Source organism: Schistocerca piceifrons, chromosome 8 (assembly GCF_021461385.2).
Source record: "Schistocerca piceifrons isolate TAMUIC-IGC-003096 chromosome 8, iqSchPice1.1, whole genome shotgun sequence".
NCBI classification, from domain to species: domain Eukaryota; kingdom Metazoa; phylum Arthropoda; class Insecta; order Orthoptera; family Acrididae; genus Schistocerca; species Schistocerca piceifrons.
In genome coordinates this window covers 172,428,701-172,446,587 of record NC_060145.1, presented here as the reverse complement: position 1 = coordinate 172,446,587, position 17,887 = coordinate 172,428,701, and the positions used below count along the sequence as shown (strand labels likewise).

The 17,887-nt window shown below is 38.8% G+C and overlaps 1 protein-coding gene across 3 annotated transcripts in view; it reads left to right on the top strand.

Annotated features, from left to right (window-relative positions):
* Positions 1-17,523, top strand: part of LOC124711536 — a 66,890-nt gene extending 49,367 nt beyond the window's left edge. For all 3 annotated transcript variants that reach the window (XM_047241666.1, XM_047241667.1, XM_047241668.1), the window contains one exon: positions 16,439-17,523. In XM_047241666.1, coding sequence (XP_047097622.1) covers positions 16,439-17,271 — 833 coding nt within the window. In that variant the 3' untranslated portion in view covers positions 17,272-17,523. The remainder of the gene's footprint in view (positions 1-16,438) is intronic.
* The last annotated feature ends 364 nt before the right edge of the window (positions 17,524-17,887 follow it).

Below are 17,887 nucleotides of genomic sequence, written 5' to 3'. Positions count from 1 at the left end.
TGCAATATTTAGTAGCACCAAAATTCCTCTCCAAAACCTTAGTTCTACATATTTGCTAAGTCCACAATCCACAGGGTGCCGAATGACGTACGAGCAGCTGAACTGCAGGTAAGGGCAGGTAAGATTACAGGTTAAGAAAGTGCAGAGGCTGACTACACTGCTGCCGCACAGGTAAGGCACAAAGAGGACCTGCCACGCACCCCTGTAAATATACCACTTACTGTACCAGACAGTTCAAAGGGCCCATAAGTTATAAGTTTGGGTTTGTCATTCTGCAGAGGGGATGTTACAAAGCGGTAAATCATCCTAGAGGAGGTTGCAATCTGACGAGCTTCTTTGGTCTTGGAGAACCTTTCCCGACCCACTGTGAAGATTGAACCTTGGTCTCAGCATCATAACCATAGATCCATGTCCCATTCATCACCAGTTATGAATCTCTTAAGGAACATGTTGTTCTCATTTGTGCGATCCAAAAGCTCTTCACAGATTGCAAGGTGAAAGTCTTTCTGGTCTTGACTCGTGAGCCGTGGGACGAACTTTGCAGCAACACGATGCACTCAAAGTTGCTGTGTCAGGGTTTCGTGACATGATCCAACTGAAATGTTACATTCTTCGGTAGTCTCTCAGACAGTCAGTCTTCGATTGGCACGTACAATTGTGTTGATGTTCCTGACATGAGCACCGTTGGTAGACGTCGAAGGGTATACTGAATGTGGGTCATCTTTAACTTCCGTCCGGCCATTTCTAAACTGTGTGAACCATTCATAACTCAGAGTATGGCTTAAGCACTTACCACCGTAGGCTTCCTGCATCATTTTGTTTGTCTCTGTAAAGGTTTTCTTGAGCTTCATGCAAAATTTAATGCAGATGCGTTGCTCCTCTATTTCTGCCATCTCGAAATTTGCAAACTGTGACACAACGTTCTACTCAGTACAGCACTGTACAGTAACTAAATAACATACAACAATGAAATTTCCAGTAGTTATTCATTAAGCACAGGATGCGCAGGGATGCCAGCAGCATTTTGCTCCAACACACCACTGGCATGAAATTATGAATGTTCCAGAATTTTTTGAACAGACCTCGTACATCAGCAGCTTCACTGTGAGGGAACAATGGTGATGTCACTGACTGCATTGCCACTAAAGCAAAGTTACTAAACAATGTTTTCTAAAACTCCTCCTACAAAGAAGACAAAGTAAATATTGAAGACTGTGAACCTAGACCAACTGCCAACATGAGTAACTTAGAAGTAGATATCCTCAGTGTAGCAAAGCAGCTTAAATCACTCAATAAAACAAGGCCTCTGTTTTAGATTTTATACCAGTCAGGTTCCTTTCAGACTATGCTGATACAATAGCTCTATACTTAGCAATCATATAAACTGCTCTCTCGTCAAAAGATCTGTACCTAAAGACTGGAAAGTTTCACAAGTCATGCCAATACCCAAGAAAGGAAATAGGCTTAATCCAGTGAATTACAGACCCATATCACTAACGCCAGTTTGTAGTAGGATTTTGAAATATAAAATGTGTTCAAACATTATGACTTACCTCAAAGAAAATGATTTATTGACAAATAGTTAGCACAGATACAGAAAATATCATTCTTGTGAAACACAACTAGCTCTTTATTCTCATGAAGTAATGAGTGCTATCAAGAGGGGGTGTCAGATTGATTCCATATTTTTAAATATCCAGAAGGCTTCCAACACTGTTCCTCTTGATTTACTTCGAATCAAATTGCACGTGTGACCGGATTATGAGTTCCTGTCAGGAAGGTCTCAGTTTTTAGTAATTTGTGTAAAGTCGTCGAGTGAAGCAGAAGTAATATCAGGTGTTCCCCAAGGAAGTGTTATATGGCCTCTGCTGTTCCTGATCTACATAAATGATTTAGGAGATAATCTGAGCAGCCCTATTGTATTGTTTGCAGATGATGCTGTCATTTACCATCTGGTAAAGTCATCAGATGATTTAGAAAAGATATTCATATAGTGTGCAAAGTGACAGTTGACTCTAAATAATAAAAAGTGTGATGTCATCCACATGGACACTAAAAGAAATCCACTAGGTTTCGGTTACTTGGTAAACCACATAATTCTAAAAGCTGTGAATTATACTGAATGCTTAGCAATTATTTTGAATAACTTAAGCTGGAATGATCACATAGATACTCTTTTGGGGAAGGCAAACCAAATACTGTGATTTATTGGCAGAACACTTAGAAAGTGCAACATGTCTACTAGAGAGACTGTTTACACCATGTTTGTCTGTCCTCTTCTGGAGTTTTGCTGTGCAGTATGGGATCCGCATCATGTGGAACTGATGGAAGTCATCGAAAAAGTTCAAAGAGGGGCAGCTCATTTTGTATTATTTCGAAATAGGGGAGTGTGTGCCAAGGCATCATACATGAATTGGGGTGGCAGTCATTAAAACAAAGGCATTTTTTGTTGTGGCAGGATCTTCTCTTGAAATTTTAACCACTAACTTTCTCTTCTGATTCTGAAAATTTTCTGTGGACGCCCACATATAAAGGGAGACATGATCATCACAATAAAATAAGAGAAATTAGACCTCTCACGGAAAGAATGAAGGCTTGTTTTTTTCCTGCGCATCGTTTGAGAGTGAAACAGTAGAGAAATAACTTGGTGGTGGTTCACTGAACCCTGTGTCAGCCATTTAATTGTGAATTGCAGAGTAATCATGTAGATGTAGATGGAGATGTAGATATAAATGTAAATGTAAATGTTCGGGGACGGTGGCAATGGACAGGCAAATAGAAAATTAAGGACATAGTAATAGGCCAAGGTGAAACAACCAAAGAGTGTTAAAAATTTTAAAATGAGACAAATGTAAAGCTGCTTGACTGTGGGAATGTAAATGCCACCTATAGGGGGGGAAAAAAGGAGAGGAGATGTTTGAACTTAAACAGTTCTGGTGGCAAACCAGTACTGATTAAGGAGAGAAAGACAGAAAAGTGGAAATAAAATGTAGAATGGCTATGTAAAGGAAATAAAATTTGACATTATTATGAAAAAGGAAGAGAAAGTTGAAGAAGATAAGATGGGATGTGCTACTGTTATAAGAAGAGCATAATAAGATTGTTTTTACCTGCACAGCTATTTCTAACCCTTCAAATAGGTGTGTTAATACTGCAGCCATAAAAAAGTCAGAAAACTGAAACTGCTAAGTAAAATAAAAGGCACCTACGGTTGTGACCACATTTAAAATTATTGAAATCCTTAGGAGAACTGTGACAAAACTGTTCCACATCGAATGTGGATAAATGAAGCATGTGAAAAGTCATACTTCAAGAAGCATGTAATAAACTCAGTAACAAACAATACAAGTGTAACTACTGAACCATCAGTTTAAAAATTCGTGATTGCAAAGTACTGATACTGATTAGTTACAAAAGGATGAAATGATTGATAGACGATGACCTGAGGGAAGGGCATTTTAGTTTCTGCAGAAATATAGGGATAAGGAAAGCAATACTGAAGCTCTATCTTATCTTAGAAAACAGACAACTCCACATCAGCATTTGTAGATTTAGAAAGAAACGTTGAGAATAATGACTGGAATACACTCTTTGGTATTGCAAAGTTATCAGTGACAAAATACAGGACATGAAAGTAAAGCAGTAATTGAAAAGGAAGTGAAATGCAGCAGTAGATCTCTATATCTATCTCTATTTACTGTACACTGAGGAAACAGTAAAGGCGACCAAGAGAAGTCTGGTAAAGAACTAAAACTTCAGGGAGAAGGAAAAAAGCTTTGACATCTTGAAATTTGCCAGTGACATTGTAATTGTGTCTGAAATGGTAAGACACAGGATCAGTTTGAATAAAATGATAGTGTCTCAAAAACAGATTATAAGATGAACGTCAACAAAGATAAGATAAGAATAATGGTGAGTGTAGGCAAATTAAATCAGATGCTGTTGAAGGAATCTGGCAGTGAGACACTAAAGTTAGTTGATGAGGTTTGCTATTTGAGAGCAGAAAATTAAGAATGACTGAAGTAAAGAGGATATAAAATTTAGACTGGTATAAGCAAGAAAAACTTTTCTGAAAAAGAGAAATATTTTGACTTCTAATAGAAACTGAAGTGTTAGAAAGCCATTTATGAAAGTATTTGTCTGGGCTATAGCTTTACTTGGTAGTGAAACACCAAGGATAAACAATACTGATAAGAAGAGAAAAGAAGTTTCTGAAAATTAATGCCGCTTAAGATTAACTGGGTAGATGGAGTAAGAGATATTGGATCAGATTGGAGAGAAGAGAGATTTATGGGACAATTTGACTAGAAGAAGGGATAGATAGAAGGCTGATAGGACACATTCTGAGGCAGCAAGAATAGTTAATTTAGCTATGGAGAGAAGTGTGAGATGGCTGATAAAATTTTTTCAGGCAAATCAGGCAGATTTAAGTGGATGTAGGTTGCAGTAGTTATGCAGAGATGAAGATATTTGCACAGGAGAGACTAGTACAGAGAATGGCATCATATTGAAGACCACAATGCAGCTTGTTCATAATTATCAATATTTTGTTTTTAGTTCTTAATTAAAAACTGAAAGAACCAGATGTTGTAGAGAGTTTCAGGGAGAGCATAAGGGAACAATTGACAGGAATGGGGGAAAGAAATACAGTAGAAGAAGAATGGGTAGCTTTGAGGGATGAAGTAGTGAAGGCAGCAGACGATCAAGTAGGTAAAAAGACGAGGGCTAATAGAAATCCTTGGGTAACAGAAGAAATATTGAATTTAATTGATGAAAGGAGAAAATATAAAAATGCAGTAAATGAAGCAGGCAAAAAGGAATACAAACGTCTCAAAAATGAGATCGACAGGAAGTGCAAAATGGCTAAGCAGGGATGGCTAGAGGACAAATGTAAGGATGTAGAGGCCTATCTCACTAGGGGTAAGATAGATACCGCCTACAGGAAAATTAAAGAGACCTTTGGAGATAAGAGAACGACTTGTATGAATATCAAGAGCTCAGATGGAAACCCAGTTCTAAGCAAAGAAGGGAAGGCAGAAAGGTGGAAGGAGTATATAGAGGGTTTATACAAGGGCGATGTACTTAAGGACAATATTATGGAAATGGAAGAGGATGTAGATGAAGATGAAATGGGAGATAAGATACTGCGTCAAGAGTTTGACAGAGCACTGAAAGACGTGAGTCGAAACAAGGCCCCGAGAGTAGACAACATTCCATTAGAACTACTGATGGCCTCGGGAGAGCCAGTCCTGACAAAACTCTACCATCTGGTGAGCAAGATGTATGAGACAGGCGAAATACCCTCAGACTTCAAGAAGAATATAATAATTCCGATCCCAAAGAAAGCAGGTGTTGACAGATGTGAAAATTACCGAACTATCAGTTTAATAAGTCACAGCTGCAAAATACTAACGCGAATTCTTTACAGACAAATGGAAAAATTGGTAGAAGCCGACCTCGGGGAAGATCAATTTGGATTCCGTAGAAATGTTGGAACACGTGAGGCAATACTGACCTTACGACTTATCTTAGAAGAAAGATTAAGAAAAGGCAAACCTACGTTTCTAGCATTTGTAGACTTAGAGAAAGCTTTTGACAATGTTAACTGGAATACTCTCTTTCAAATTCTAAAGGTGGCAGGGGTAAAATACAGGGAGCGAAAGGCTATTTACAATTTGTACAGAAACCAGATGGCAGTTATAAGAGTTGAGGAACATGAAAGGGAAGCAATGGTTGGGAAGGGAGTAAGACAGGGTTGTAGCCTCTCCCCAATGTTATTCAATCTGTATATTGAGCAAGCAGTAAAGGAAACAAAAGAAAAATTCGGAGTAGGTATTAAAATTCATGGAGAAGAAGTAAAAACTTTGAGGTTCGCCGATGACATTGTAATTCTGTCAGAGACAGCAAAGGACTTGGAAGAGCAGTTGAACGGAATGGACAGTGTCTTGAAAGGAGGATATAAGATGAACATCAACAAAAGCAAAACGAGGATAATGGAATGTAGTCAAATTAAGTCGGGTGATGGTGAGGGAATGAGATTAGGAAATGAGACACTTAAAGTAGTAAAGGAGTTTTGCTATTTAGGGGTAAAATAACCGATGATGGTCGAAGTAGAGAGGATATAAAATGTAGACTGGCATTGGCAAGGAAAGCGTTTCTCAAGAAGAGAAATTTGTTAACATCGAGTATGGATTTGAGTGTCAGGAAGTCGTTTCTGAAAGTATTTGTATGGAGTGTAGCCATGTATGGAAGTGAAACATGGACAATAACTAGCTTGGACAAGAAGAGAATAGAAGCTTTCGAAATGTGGTGCTACAGAAGAATGCTGAAGATAAGGTGGGTAGATCACGTAACTAATGAGGAGGTATTGAATAGGATTGGGGAGAAGAGAAGTTTGTGGCACAACTTGATTAGAAGAAGGGATTGGTTGGTGGGACATTTTCTGAGGCATCAAGGGATCACAAATTTAGCATTGGAGGGCAGCGTGGAGGGTAAAAATTGTAGAGGGAGACCAAGAGATGAATACACTAAACAGATTCAGAAGGATGTAGGTTGCAGTAGGTAGTGGGAGATGAAGAAGCTTGCACAGGATAGAGTAGCATGGAGAGCTGCATCAAACCAGTCTCAGAACTGAAGACCACAACAACAACAACAATTAAAAACTTTTCTTAAGTCACTCTTCGCTCTTCTCAAGAATCTCTTCTCTGTTGCTTGTATTTTACTGTCGTCATTGTTTTTATGTATCCAACTTTCACTACAACACAACAGCAGTTAATCACCATAGTTTATAATATTTGATTTTGTAACTTTTCAGGTTTTGTGGGTGATAGTTCTTTTTGTTATTCCCCACATTGCTAGAAATGTACGCTAATGAGCCGAAACATTATGACTATCTGCTTAATAGCTTGTGTGTCAGTTGTTGAAATGAAAAACATCGCTGATTGTGCATATCAGGGATCCGATAGTTTGTTGGTAGGTTTGTGGAGGTGTGTGGAATTAGATGTCTATGCACAGGTCATGTAATTCATGTAAATGATGGGCAGCTGATATGCGTATGCAGCAATGACACCCAATAGTGACCCAAATAGATTTCATAGGATTCACATCAGGCGAATTAGGTCACTGAAACATCAACAAGAGTTCACTATAATGCTTCTCAAAACAGTGTAGCATGGTTCTGGCTCTGCAACACAGACAATTATACTGCTGAAAGACGACATCACGATCAGGGAAGACACATAAAGCATGAAGGGATCCAGGTGGTTCACAGCTGTCAGCGTGTCTTCGAATACTACCACCGGTCCCATGCAAGCACAGGAGAATGTCTCCCACAGGATAATACTGCTCCCACCAGCCTGTGTCCATGACGCGCTGCATGTTTTTAGTTGCCATTTACTTCGGTGACAGCATTTGTGGAGAGGAACAGCGACCTAGTATAAAAAAAAATGTGATTCACCTGAAGAGCCAACATATTTCCACTGATCAACAGTAGAATTCCAATGGTCCCATGCCCACTGCAATCGTAATTGACAGTGTCATTGAGTCAACATGTGAACATGTAGAGGTGGTCTGCTGCGGAGCTCCATAATCAACAATGTACGATGAACGGTGTGCTCCAAAACATTTGTGCATGCACCAGCATAGAGGCCACAGATCACCATCTGCCCTACTTCACAGAGCAGACAAGCCTCCAAACCCCACATTCTGTGAAAAGTCCTGGACGCCCAGCCATTTAGTGCCTAGTGGTAGTTTCACAGTACTTCTACCTCTTTTCATAGATGCAGTTTTGAAATACTCATTCACAGTCTCTGCGTAATAATAATCTGCTCTTTGTCAAAGTCACTTATCTCGGTGGATTTCCCTGTTTGCAGCCCGTATCTTTGCTAGGGTGATCCCATGTCCGTTTCTGCCCCATTTATATACTTTTGTTACTGCATCACGCCCGCAGTACCACCAAGCAGCATCCAGTGTCACGGTGGGCAGAGGTCATAATGTTTTGGTTTATCAGGGAATGCAGCTTTGCATCTCTTTCATTATGATAGTTCTGACAGTTGACTGACTCTAAAACTACATGTTGAGTACATCAGCAAGAGTTTGGGTTTAAGTTTAAATACTAACACTTTCACTTCAAATATGGTACCAAACAAACAATAATGTTCAGAATTAAAGATTCAGCTTTTAGGTCTCCTCAGTCAGGATTAGAGCTAGTGAAATCAACAAACATGACTCTTCCTTTTGAGATTGGTGACCCACGCACCATAATAATGTGTGTGTAATTTGTAGCTCTGCAAAAATTGCAGCTGTGCAGAAACTGCATAATTGTGTGTGCTAAAATGTTGCAAAATGTGTCACAGATTACATCATGATAGGTCACTGATATTGGCAAATAACCTCAGCTTCTACACAAATTTATATTAATGAGAACAACAAAACACTTTCATTGTAACTGATGTTCAAGATTATAAATTGCCTGGAAGTAAGATAACCCGATTATTGTGTACCTGATTGAATTGCAGGAATGACTGTAGTGTCCACAACAACGCTGCAGTAACAATACTGATCGTTGTTGTTGTTGTTGTGTCTAAAAAAGTTTATGGCCTATCAATATCACTTAAGTGAATCTTCATCGCAACTCAAACATATAGAACAGTGTTCAGTCCCATTGTGGGATGTGCACGCTACAATGAATAAATGTGCCCAGGTATCTCCCCCTCCCCCCCCCCCCCCTAAATGTAGGACTTTATTACATGGTACCTTAAACAAGTACAACAGAAAACAGTTTCTGAGGTAATACCACTAAAGACTGTCCTGATCTGATAAGGATTGACACCAAGCACAATGATAGTTTCTTGAATGTACAAGCCACACCTTAATACTAGTTTAGCAAATGAGTTAAGAACACTGTCCGCCTGCACAAAGACTCGGCAGTTTGGACATGGTATGCGAAGTTGTACCCTCAGACTGGTCTGCACTGCACTCTAATTGAATTGTGATTGTGGGACCACTTGTGCAGTCAGGCAATGGGAGCGTCATGTATGAGAATGCATCCATGATGACCAACAAGGAGTGTGGTGGTAATGGAACAGGAACTGTGGAAAGGCAGTGAAGGAAGTGAACAGTGTCTTGAATGTTGGATGACAGGTAACGGGCAATAGTTCAGAGGTGTTGCTCAACAAAGGCAGTGGTTCATTCTGTGGGAGTATTGTACCCTGCCAGAAGGGGGATGAGCTGTAGGGTTGGGTTTGTGGTGTTGACCTAAGTCCTTGAGGTGCTGCTGGAGGTCCAGTTCAGCAGCTTCTGTTAGACTTCTGGGGTGGGATCATGGTTGTAAGGTTTAATTAATGAGCAGCATTCTATGTGCATGACAAGTAACTAACTGTCTGTTCACATGGATGACCACTGTCAACTGTGGCAAGCTACAGTCTTCAGCGTCCAGTTAGCAAAACATGGTGTGCACCACAACACGAATGATTTCAACAACTGCTTCACTACACATGTCATTTGCGCGTGTGCACACACACACACACACACACACACACACACACACACACACACACACACACACACACACACACACGTACGTCGGCCCACGGTTGCTTCATCGGGGGGGGAGTCGTTCCATTCCCGGGGGCGGGGGGACTTGCCATGGGGAGGGGGAGGGATGGGTATACACTCGCACACACGCGCACGTGTCCATCTGCACATGTGCAGACACGGGCGAACATATGTAAGGGCAAGGCCTTTACATATGTCTGCCTGTGTCTGTATATGTGCGGATGGATATGTGTGTTTGTACGAGTGTATACCCGTCCCTTTTTTCCCCCTAAGGTAAGTGTTTCTGCTCCCGGGATTGGAATGACTCCTTACCCTCTCCCTTAAAACCCACAACCTTTCGTCTTTCCCGCTCCTTCCCTCTTTCCTGATGAAGCAACCGTGGGTTGCGAAAGCTTGAAATTTGTGTGTGTGTTTGTGTGTTTTTTATTGTGTGTTTTTTATTGTGTCTATCTACCCGCGCTTTCTCGTTTGGTAAGTCACAGCATATCTTCCTTTCCATATATTGTACTCTAATGAATTGTAAACATTAGAGGAATCATATCGTTATGCTGAGTGGTCTGTTTAATCCACACTTACGAGGTGCATTCAAGTTCTAAGGCCTCCGATTTTTTTTCTAATTAACTACTCACCCGAAATCGATGAAACTGGCATTACTTCTCGACATAATCGCCCTACAGACGTACACATTTTTCACAACGCTGACGCCATGATTCCATGGCAGCGGCGAAGGCTTCTTTAGGAGTCTGTTTTGACCACTGGAAAATCGCTGAGGCAATAGCAGCACGGCTGGTGAATGTGCGGCCACGGAGTGTGTCTTTCATTGCTGGAAAAAGCCAAAAGTCACTAGGAGCCAGGTCAGGTGAGTAGGGAGCATGAGGAATCACTTCAAAGTTGTTATCACGAAGAAACTGTGGCGTAACGTTAGCTCGATGTGCGGGTGCGTTGGCTTGCTGAAACAGCACACGCGCAGCCCTTCCCGGACGTTTTTGTTGCAGTGCAGGAAGGAATTAGTTCTTCAAATTATTTTCGTAGGATGCACCTGTTACCGTAGTGCCCTTTGGAACGCAATGGGTAAAGGATAACGCCCTCGCTGTCCCAGAACATGGACACCATCATTTTTTCAGCACTGGCGGTTACCTGAAATTTTTTTGGTGGCGGTGAATCTGTGTGCATCCATTGAGCTGACTGGCGCTTTGTTTCTGGATTGAAAAATGGCATCCACGTCTCATCCATTGTCACAACCGACGAAAAGAAAGTCCCATTCGTGCTGTCGTTGCGCGTCAACATTGCTTGGCAACATGCCACATGGGCAGCCATGTGGTCGTCCGTCAGCATTCGTGGCACCCACCTGGATGACACTTTTTGCATTTTCAGGTCGTCCTGCAGGATTTTGTGCACAGAACCCACAGAAATGCCAACTCTGGAGGCGATCTGTTCAACAGTCATTTGGCGATCCCACAAAACAATTCTCTCCACTTTCTCGATCATGTCGTCAGACCGGCTTGTGCGAGCCCGAGGTTGTTTCGGTTTGTTGTCACACGATGTTCTGCCTTCATTAAACTGTCGCACCCACGAACAAACTTTCGACACATCCATAACTCCATCACCACATGTCTCCTTCAACTGTCGATGAATTTCAATTGGTTTCACACCACGCAAATTCAGAAAACGATTGATTGCACACTGTTCAAGTAAGGAAAACGTCGCCATTTTAAGTATTTAAAACAGTTCTCATTCTCGCCGTTGGCGGTAAAATTCCATCTACCGTACGGTGCTGCCATCTCTGGAACGTATTGACAATGAACGCGGCCTCATTTTTAAAACAATGTGCATGTTTCTATCTCTTTCCAGTCCGGAGAAAAAAAATCGGAGGCCTTAAAGCTTGAATGCACCTCGTATTTATAATAAAGGGTAATTTTAATATTGATTATGAATTTTAGACTTGTATGATAACACCCATAAAAGTGACGGATATTTGCCACCGTTTAATGATATTATCATTTTTTGTATTGCATTAGGCTTTTTGAGGGAGTTTCCACCGAAACATGCACCAGTAGGGCTCAGACTTGCTGGACAAGATTGATATGTTTTTCTGTTTAGTCATAAAATGTACCTGACCAGAGAGTTTATGTTAACTGTACACAACCAACTTACTCCATTTTATGGTATATTATATGATGATGCTATACAAGCCCAACATTTTTAACTTGTGGCTCTTGGCTGCTTAATGTAAGTTGAATCTGTGATTGTATTTCATTTTAACATGGTATAAGATATAGTATTTCCATAGATCTGAAAATACTTGTGTTAATCAAGTGGAACATGTCAAAATAAAGGAAAGTTACATGTGACTTAAGGCTGCTCTACAGTTTTAGTTTTCAGCAGTTTCTGTTCCTCGTGCAAGGCAATGCCTGTGCTCACTAAATAAAATTATATTCTGATTAAAATTAGTTGTGTAGTGCTGCAGCTTGCATATTATACAGATGCTCAGTACAATCTACTTCTTAAATTTTGCAGTTTGCTAAGTTACATATGTGAATCTAAGTTGTACTCATTAACCTGGAGCACGAGAACTCGTATAGATAATGCAAAAACAACGATTGTTGTGGCACCATTTTTATATGATATATTTAATTTTGTTACGTAAATTGTGCTTGGCTACTTGACATTATGTTACAGGCTTGTATATGGACCCCACTGATAAAGTAAACAGAGGTTTCATGGTATGATAAACAGAGCTTTTATTAAAAGTTCTTACATGTGTCTTTCTGATCACTGTCAGATTGTAATCATAATTTCCTGAACAGCACTTTATTCATTTATCAAAGTATTATTTCTTTCCTTTCTCAGACGTTATGTCTGGTTAAAAATGGAAAGTGACGCAGACCTTGATCAAGCGTGACTTCCTTTTAACTGTACGGTATATGTTACATTGCATTTAGGAACTTTCGGGTAATTGGACATGTATCAATAATTACAGATTTCTGTAGTTGTATATATACGTTTGGATGTAGCTGTATTGCGTTGATGTACTGGTGGATATTGTGTGGTATGACTCCTGTAGTTGATAGCATAATTGGTATAATGTCAACTTTATCCTGATGCCACATGTCCTTGACTTCCTCAGCCAGTTGGATGTATTTTTCAATTTTTTCTCCTGTTTTCTTCTGTATATTTGTCGTATTGGGTATGGATATTTTGATTAGTTGTGTTAATTTCTTCTTTTTATTGGTGAGTGTGATGTCAGGTTTGTTATGTGGTGTTGTTTTATCTGTTATAATGCTTCTGTTCCAGTATAATTTGTATTCATCATTCTCCAGTACATTTTGTGGTGCATACTTGTATGTGGGAACGTGTTGTTTTATTAGTTTATGTTGTATGGCAAGTTGTTGATGTATTATTTTTGCTACATTGTCATGTCTTCTGGTGTATTTTGTATTTGCTAGTATTGTACATCCACTTGTGATGTGATCTACTGTTTCTATTTGTTGTTTGCAAAGTCTGCATTTATCTGTTGTGGTATTGGGATCTTTAATAATATGCTTGCTGTAATATCTGGTGTTTAATGTTTGATCCTGTATTGCAATCATGAATCCTTCCATCTCACTGTATATATTGCCTTTTCTTAGCCATGTGTTGGATGCGTCTTGATCGATGTGTGGCTGTGTTAGATGATACGTGTGCTTGCCATGTAGTGTTTTCTTTTTCCAATTTACTTTCATTGTATCTGTTGATGTTATGTGATCTAAAAGGTTGTAGAAGTGGTTATGAAATTGCAGTGGTGTAGCCGATGTATTTATATGAGTGATTGCTTTGTGTGTTTTGCTAGTTTCTGCTCGTTCTATAAAAAATTTTCTTAAATTGTCTACCTGGCCATAATGTAGGTTTTTTATGTCGATAAATCCCCTTCCTCCTTCCTTTCTGCTTAATGTGAATCTTTCTGTTGCTGAATGTATGTGGTGTATACTATATTTGTGGCATTGTGACCGTGTGAGTGTATTGAGTGCTTCTAGGTCTGTGTTACTCCATTTCACTACTCCAAATGAGTAGGTCAATATTGGTATAGCATAAGTATTTATAGCTTTTGTCTTGTTTCTTGCTGTCAATTCTGTTTTCAGTGTTTTTGTTAGTCTTTTGTCTATATTTTTCTTTTAGTTCTTCTTTAATATTTGTGTTATCTATTCCTGTTTTTTGCCACTATCCTAGATATTTATAGGTATCTGTTTTTTCCATTGCTTCTATGCAGTCGCTATTGTTATCCAATATGTAATCTTTTTGTTTAGTGTGTTTTCCCTTGACTATGCTATTTTTCTTACATTTGTCTGTTCCGAAAGCCATATTTATATCATTGCTGAATACTTCTGTTACCTTTAGTAATTGGTTGAGTTTTTGATTTGTTGCTGCCAGTAGTTTTAGATCGTCCATGTATAGCAAATGTGTGATTTTGTGTTGGTATGTTCCAGTAATATTATATCCATAATTTGTATTATTTAGCATGTTGGATAGTGGGTTCAGAGCAAGGCAGAACCAGAAAGGACTTAATGAGTCTCCTTGGTATATTCCACACTTAATCCATATTGCCTGTGATGTGATATTATTTGAACTTGTTTGGATATTAAGTGTGGTTTTCCAATTTTTCATTACTATGTTTAGGAACTGTATCAATTTAGGATCTACTTTGTATATTTCCAATATCTGTAGTAACCGTGAGTGGGGTACACTATCAAAAGCTTTTTGGTAATCAATGTATGCGTAGTGTAGCGACCTTTGTTTAGTTTTAGCTTGATTATTCACCTCTGCATCTATTATCAGTTGCTCTTTACACCCTCGTGCTCCTTTGCAGCAGCCTTTTTGTTCTTCATTTATAATTTTGTTCTGTGTTGTATGTGTCATTAATTTCTGTGTAATGACTGAAGTCAATATTTTGTACATTGTTGGTAGGCATGTTATGGGGCGATATTTTGCTGTGTTTGCTGTGTCTGCTTGATCTTTAGGTTTCAGATAAGTTATCCCTTCTGTAAGTGTATCAGGGACTGTGTATGGGTCTGCAATGTAACTGTTAAATAATTTAGTTAGATGTGAATGTGTTGAGGTGAACTTCTTTAGCCAGAAATTTGCTATTTTATCTTTTCCAGGGGTTTTCCAATTGTGCGTAGAATTAATTGCTCGGGTGACTTCATGTTGCAAAATTATCACTTCAGGCGTAGGTCTGTTTCTGCTTGTATCCACCGTGCATGTTTGTTGTGTTGTACCAGGTTTGACCATATGTTGCTCCAGAAGTGTTCCATGTCTGTTACGTTTGGTGGATTGTCTGTTTTAATGTGTGTGTTATCTATTGTCTGGTAAAATTTCTTTTGGTTTGTGTTGAATGTTTGGTTTTGTTTCCTTCTATTTTCACTTTTTTTGTATCTTCTAAGTCATTTGACCAATGCTTGTAATTTCTGCTTCTTTTCATCTAATTGCTCTATCACTTCTTGTTGTGAGATTTTACCTAAACTTTTTCGTTTTTTGTCTGATACTTCATTTCTTATAAATTGTGTTAGCTGTCCGATGTCTTTTCTCAGTTTTTCTATTCTGATCTGTAGCCTGTGTTGCCATGCTGGTTTTGTGGGTTTCTTCTGTGTGTGTGTTGGTTCTCATCTCTGCCTAGTGTGTATATTTAGTGTAGTGAGTGCTCCTATATAAACCAGTAGTTGTTACTCTTCTATAGTTGTATTTTCATTTATTTTGTTGTGTATGATTGTGTTGATAGTTGTTGTTGTTTCGACTTGGGAGTTATTTGGGGGTATATGCAAGAATGGTCTAATGTCTGTATTTGTGTCTTTGTATTCTATATATGTCAGCTGAAATTTTTCTTCTATATGTAACGTGTGTGTCACTTCGTGTTCTATTTGTGCTTGTTCTGGTGGCTGTCTTAAGAATTTGTTTTCCTCTGATTGTTTAATTCTTTGTTTGTTTGCTCTGGGATGTTTGAGTCAATTACTGTATTTTCTTCTTCTTCTGATTGCACATTATTTTGTTCCAGTATTTGTTGTACTTGTTGTTTGATGTTTTCTAATTCTGACTGGGGTATCCTGTTATTTTTGATTATTACACGGATCTGATCAGCTAGTCATTGTTATGTTAAAAATTTTTAATTCTGGGTATCTGGTAATAAATGTTGTGTATACTTGTGATCTGTATCCTGTTGTGTTGGTTCCTAAGTTTGTTGCTTGGTAATAACAGAACATGAGGTGCCGGGAACTTCATCTGAGCATCTCATCCTCTGTCTTTGTTTTCCTTCTAGGGTTGTTGCAGGAAGCATATCCTGCAAAACACCTCTGTTTGGATTTAAATCATTTTCCGTGTGGACGGGCATAGGGTTCAAATGTCGTCCCCGACCATGACAGCGCTTGTCTGAGGCTTCATTAGTTCTGTCCTGAACCAACTAATCACACTAAAAGGGGGGTTAGCCCTATTAGTGGTTTGTTCTTTTCGTCGCCTTTTACGACTGGCAGAACATACCGAAGGCCTATTCTTTTCCCGAGACTCCACGGGGTTTATTATTATTATTATTATTATTTGCACTCACCTTTTTATTTTGTATTTTTTGTAGATTCTCTGTAACATAGCTTTCCCATGCTGTCCTTGAGGCAGCTGTTTTGTCTGTTGTATCAAAGTTTTGAGTTTGATTGTCAAGTGAGATCTTCTATAAATCAGAAATCAAAGTTTATTAACAGATGACTGTGTTAATCGCGTACTTTAAAATATGTTGTTGATGTTGGCACAGAACATGTTTGCTTAAGAAGAGTATATTAAGAACTAAGAGAAAATGTTATGTTTTCTTTAAAATAATCATTGAACTTAATTCTTCGGTTCACTAAATAATTTTCTTTTTATACAGGTGTTCATCGCTTTGTTGTGAACAGCCGCTACAGGGCAAAGCCAGTCCTAGAAGATCATGAAGGTCACAGTAGATGTGAAATATGCTTGCTATCAGAGCCACCCCAACCACCAGCTGCAGAGGACTTTTTCAGTTATAAAAAACCAATTATTACATCACCTGTCCTATTTACAGAAAGTAATAGCTGTGGTTTTACATCACGCCAAAATAATGACAAAGAAGGTGAGAAAGACTATGGGGAAGTGGATTACATCACGCCAAGCAACTTGTATAGTGAAGCATATGGGGGAGAAAAGAAAATAAATAGTGCTAAGGAAGAGTCAGAACAGACAAAAAATGCAGGCCAGGGGAATGAGTCTCGGCTTCGTGGTGGAATGGACATGGATATTGCTAGTGGACAAGTGGATGTAAATTTTGCGAGGAGGAAAAAGATGCCCAGTCATTCTAAATCTGCAAAAGGTGTTGGAGACTGTGACAGATCTCTTAAAACTCTGTTGAGGAGTGTCAGTGCTGGTAAAACTAGTTCTAAATGTGCATCATTTTTTAACAGGCCAGTTGAAAAAAATTGTATGCGTGCTTCTCACAAAGAGCAGAAGTGTCCTATGGTTAGGTTGGACAAAGTGCAGTCACAAGTACCAAAATTAAATAAGTCCATAGTTTCTGTGACTGTACCACTTACCAATGCTGGGAGTAAACGTTTAGGTCCATTTCCTCCAAAATCAAGGGTTTTTGCAGATCCAGTAACTATTGGTTCAGGACCACCAGTACATGTTGTGAGGCCACCTGCACCAGTTAACTCATTGGCACTTAGGTATCAGAAAGGAGTGTGCTGAGATACGTGCTGCTGCTGTGTATAATAGTATTTGATATAGTATAACAGACATTATAAATCTTTCTTATTAAGTATATTGGCACTAACTAAATAGGCCATTTTTATTATACAAATCAAATGTTTGTGCAAACGTTTTACATTGTCAAGAAATTATGATAAGTCACGAAAGTGTATTTCGTCTGTAAAATTTTTTAAAGAAATTGTACTCTTCATTTGTATTATATTTCAGCCATTAGTGCAATGGCATTCTACTAATTGTGGATAAATATTACATATTATTTAAATAATGTAATTACTTGTCAAAATGTTTTTTAAACATTCCATTTTCTATACTATGGACGTAAGCAGTACTGCAAAACATTGAAAAATTCATCCAATACAACAGTCTTCTATATACTTCAACTGTTATTCACTAATTTACTAAAGATTTTGCAGCAGTTTCAGTTTTTAATAAAACAGCATTATTATTTCCATTGTAACAATGTTGACATTGTTCCACCGTAGCTGTTGTAGAATAATTCAAACAAAATGCAACGTAAGTAGTGCAGAAGTGCCACAATCAAGCAGTGTTAACTGGAAGCAAATTAACCTATTGAGTGTAGATGGGGATTTCTATG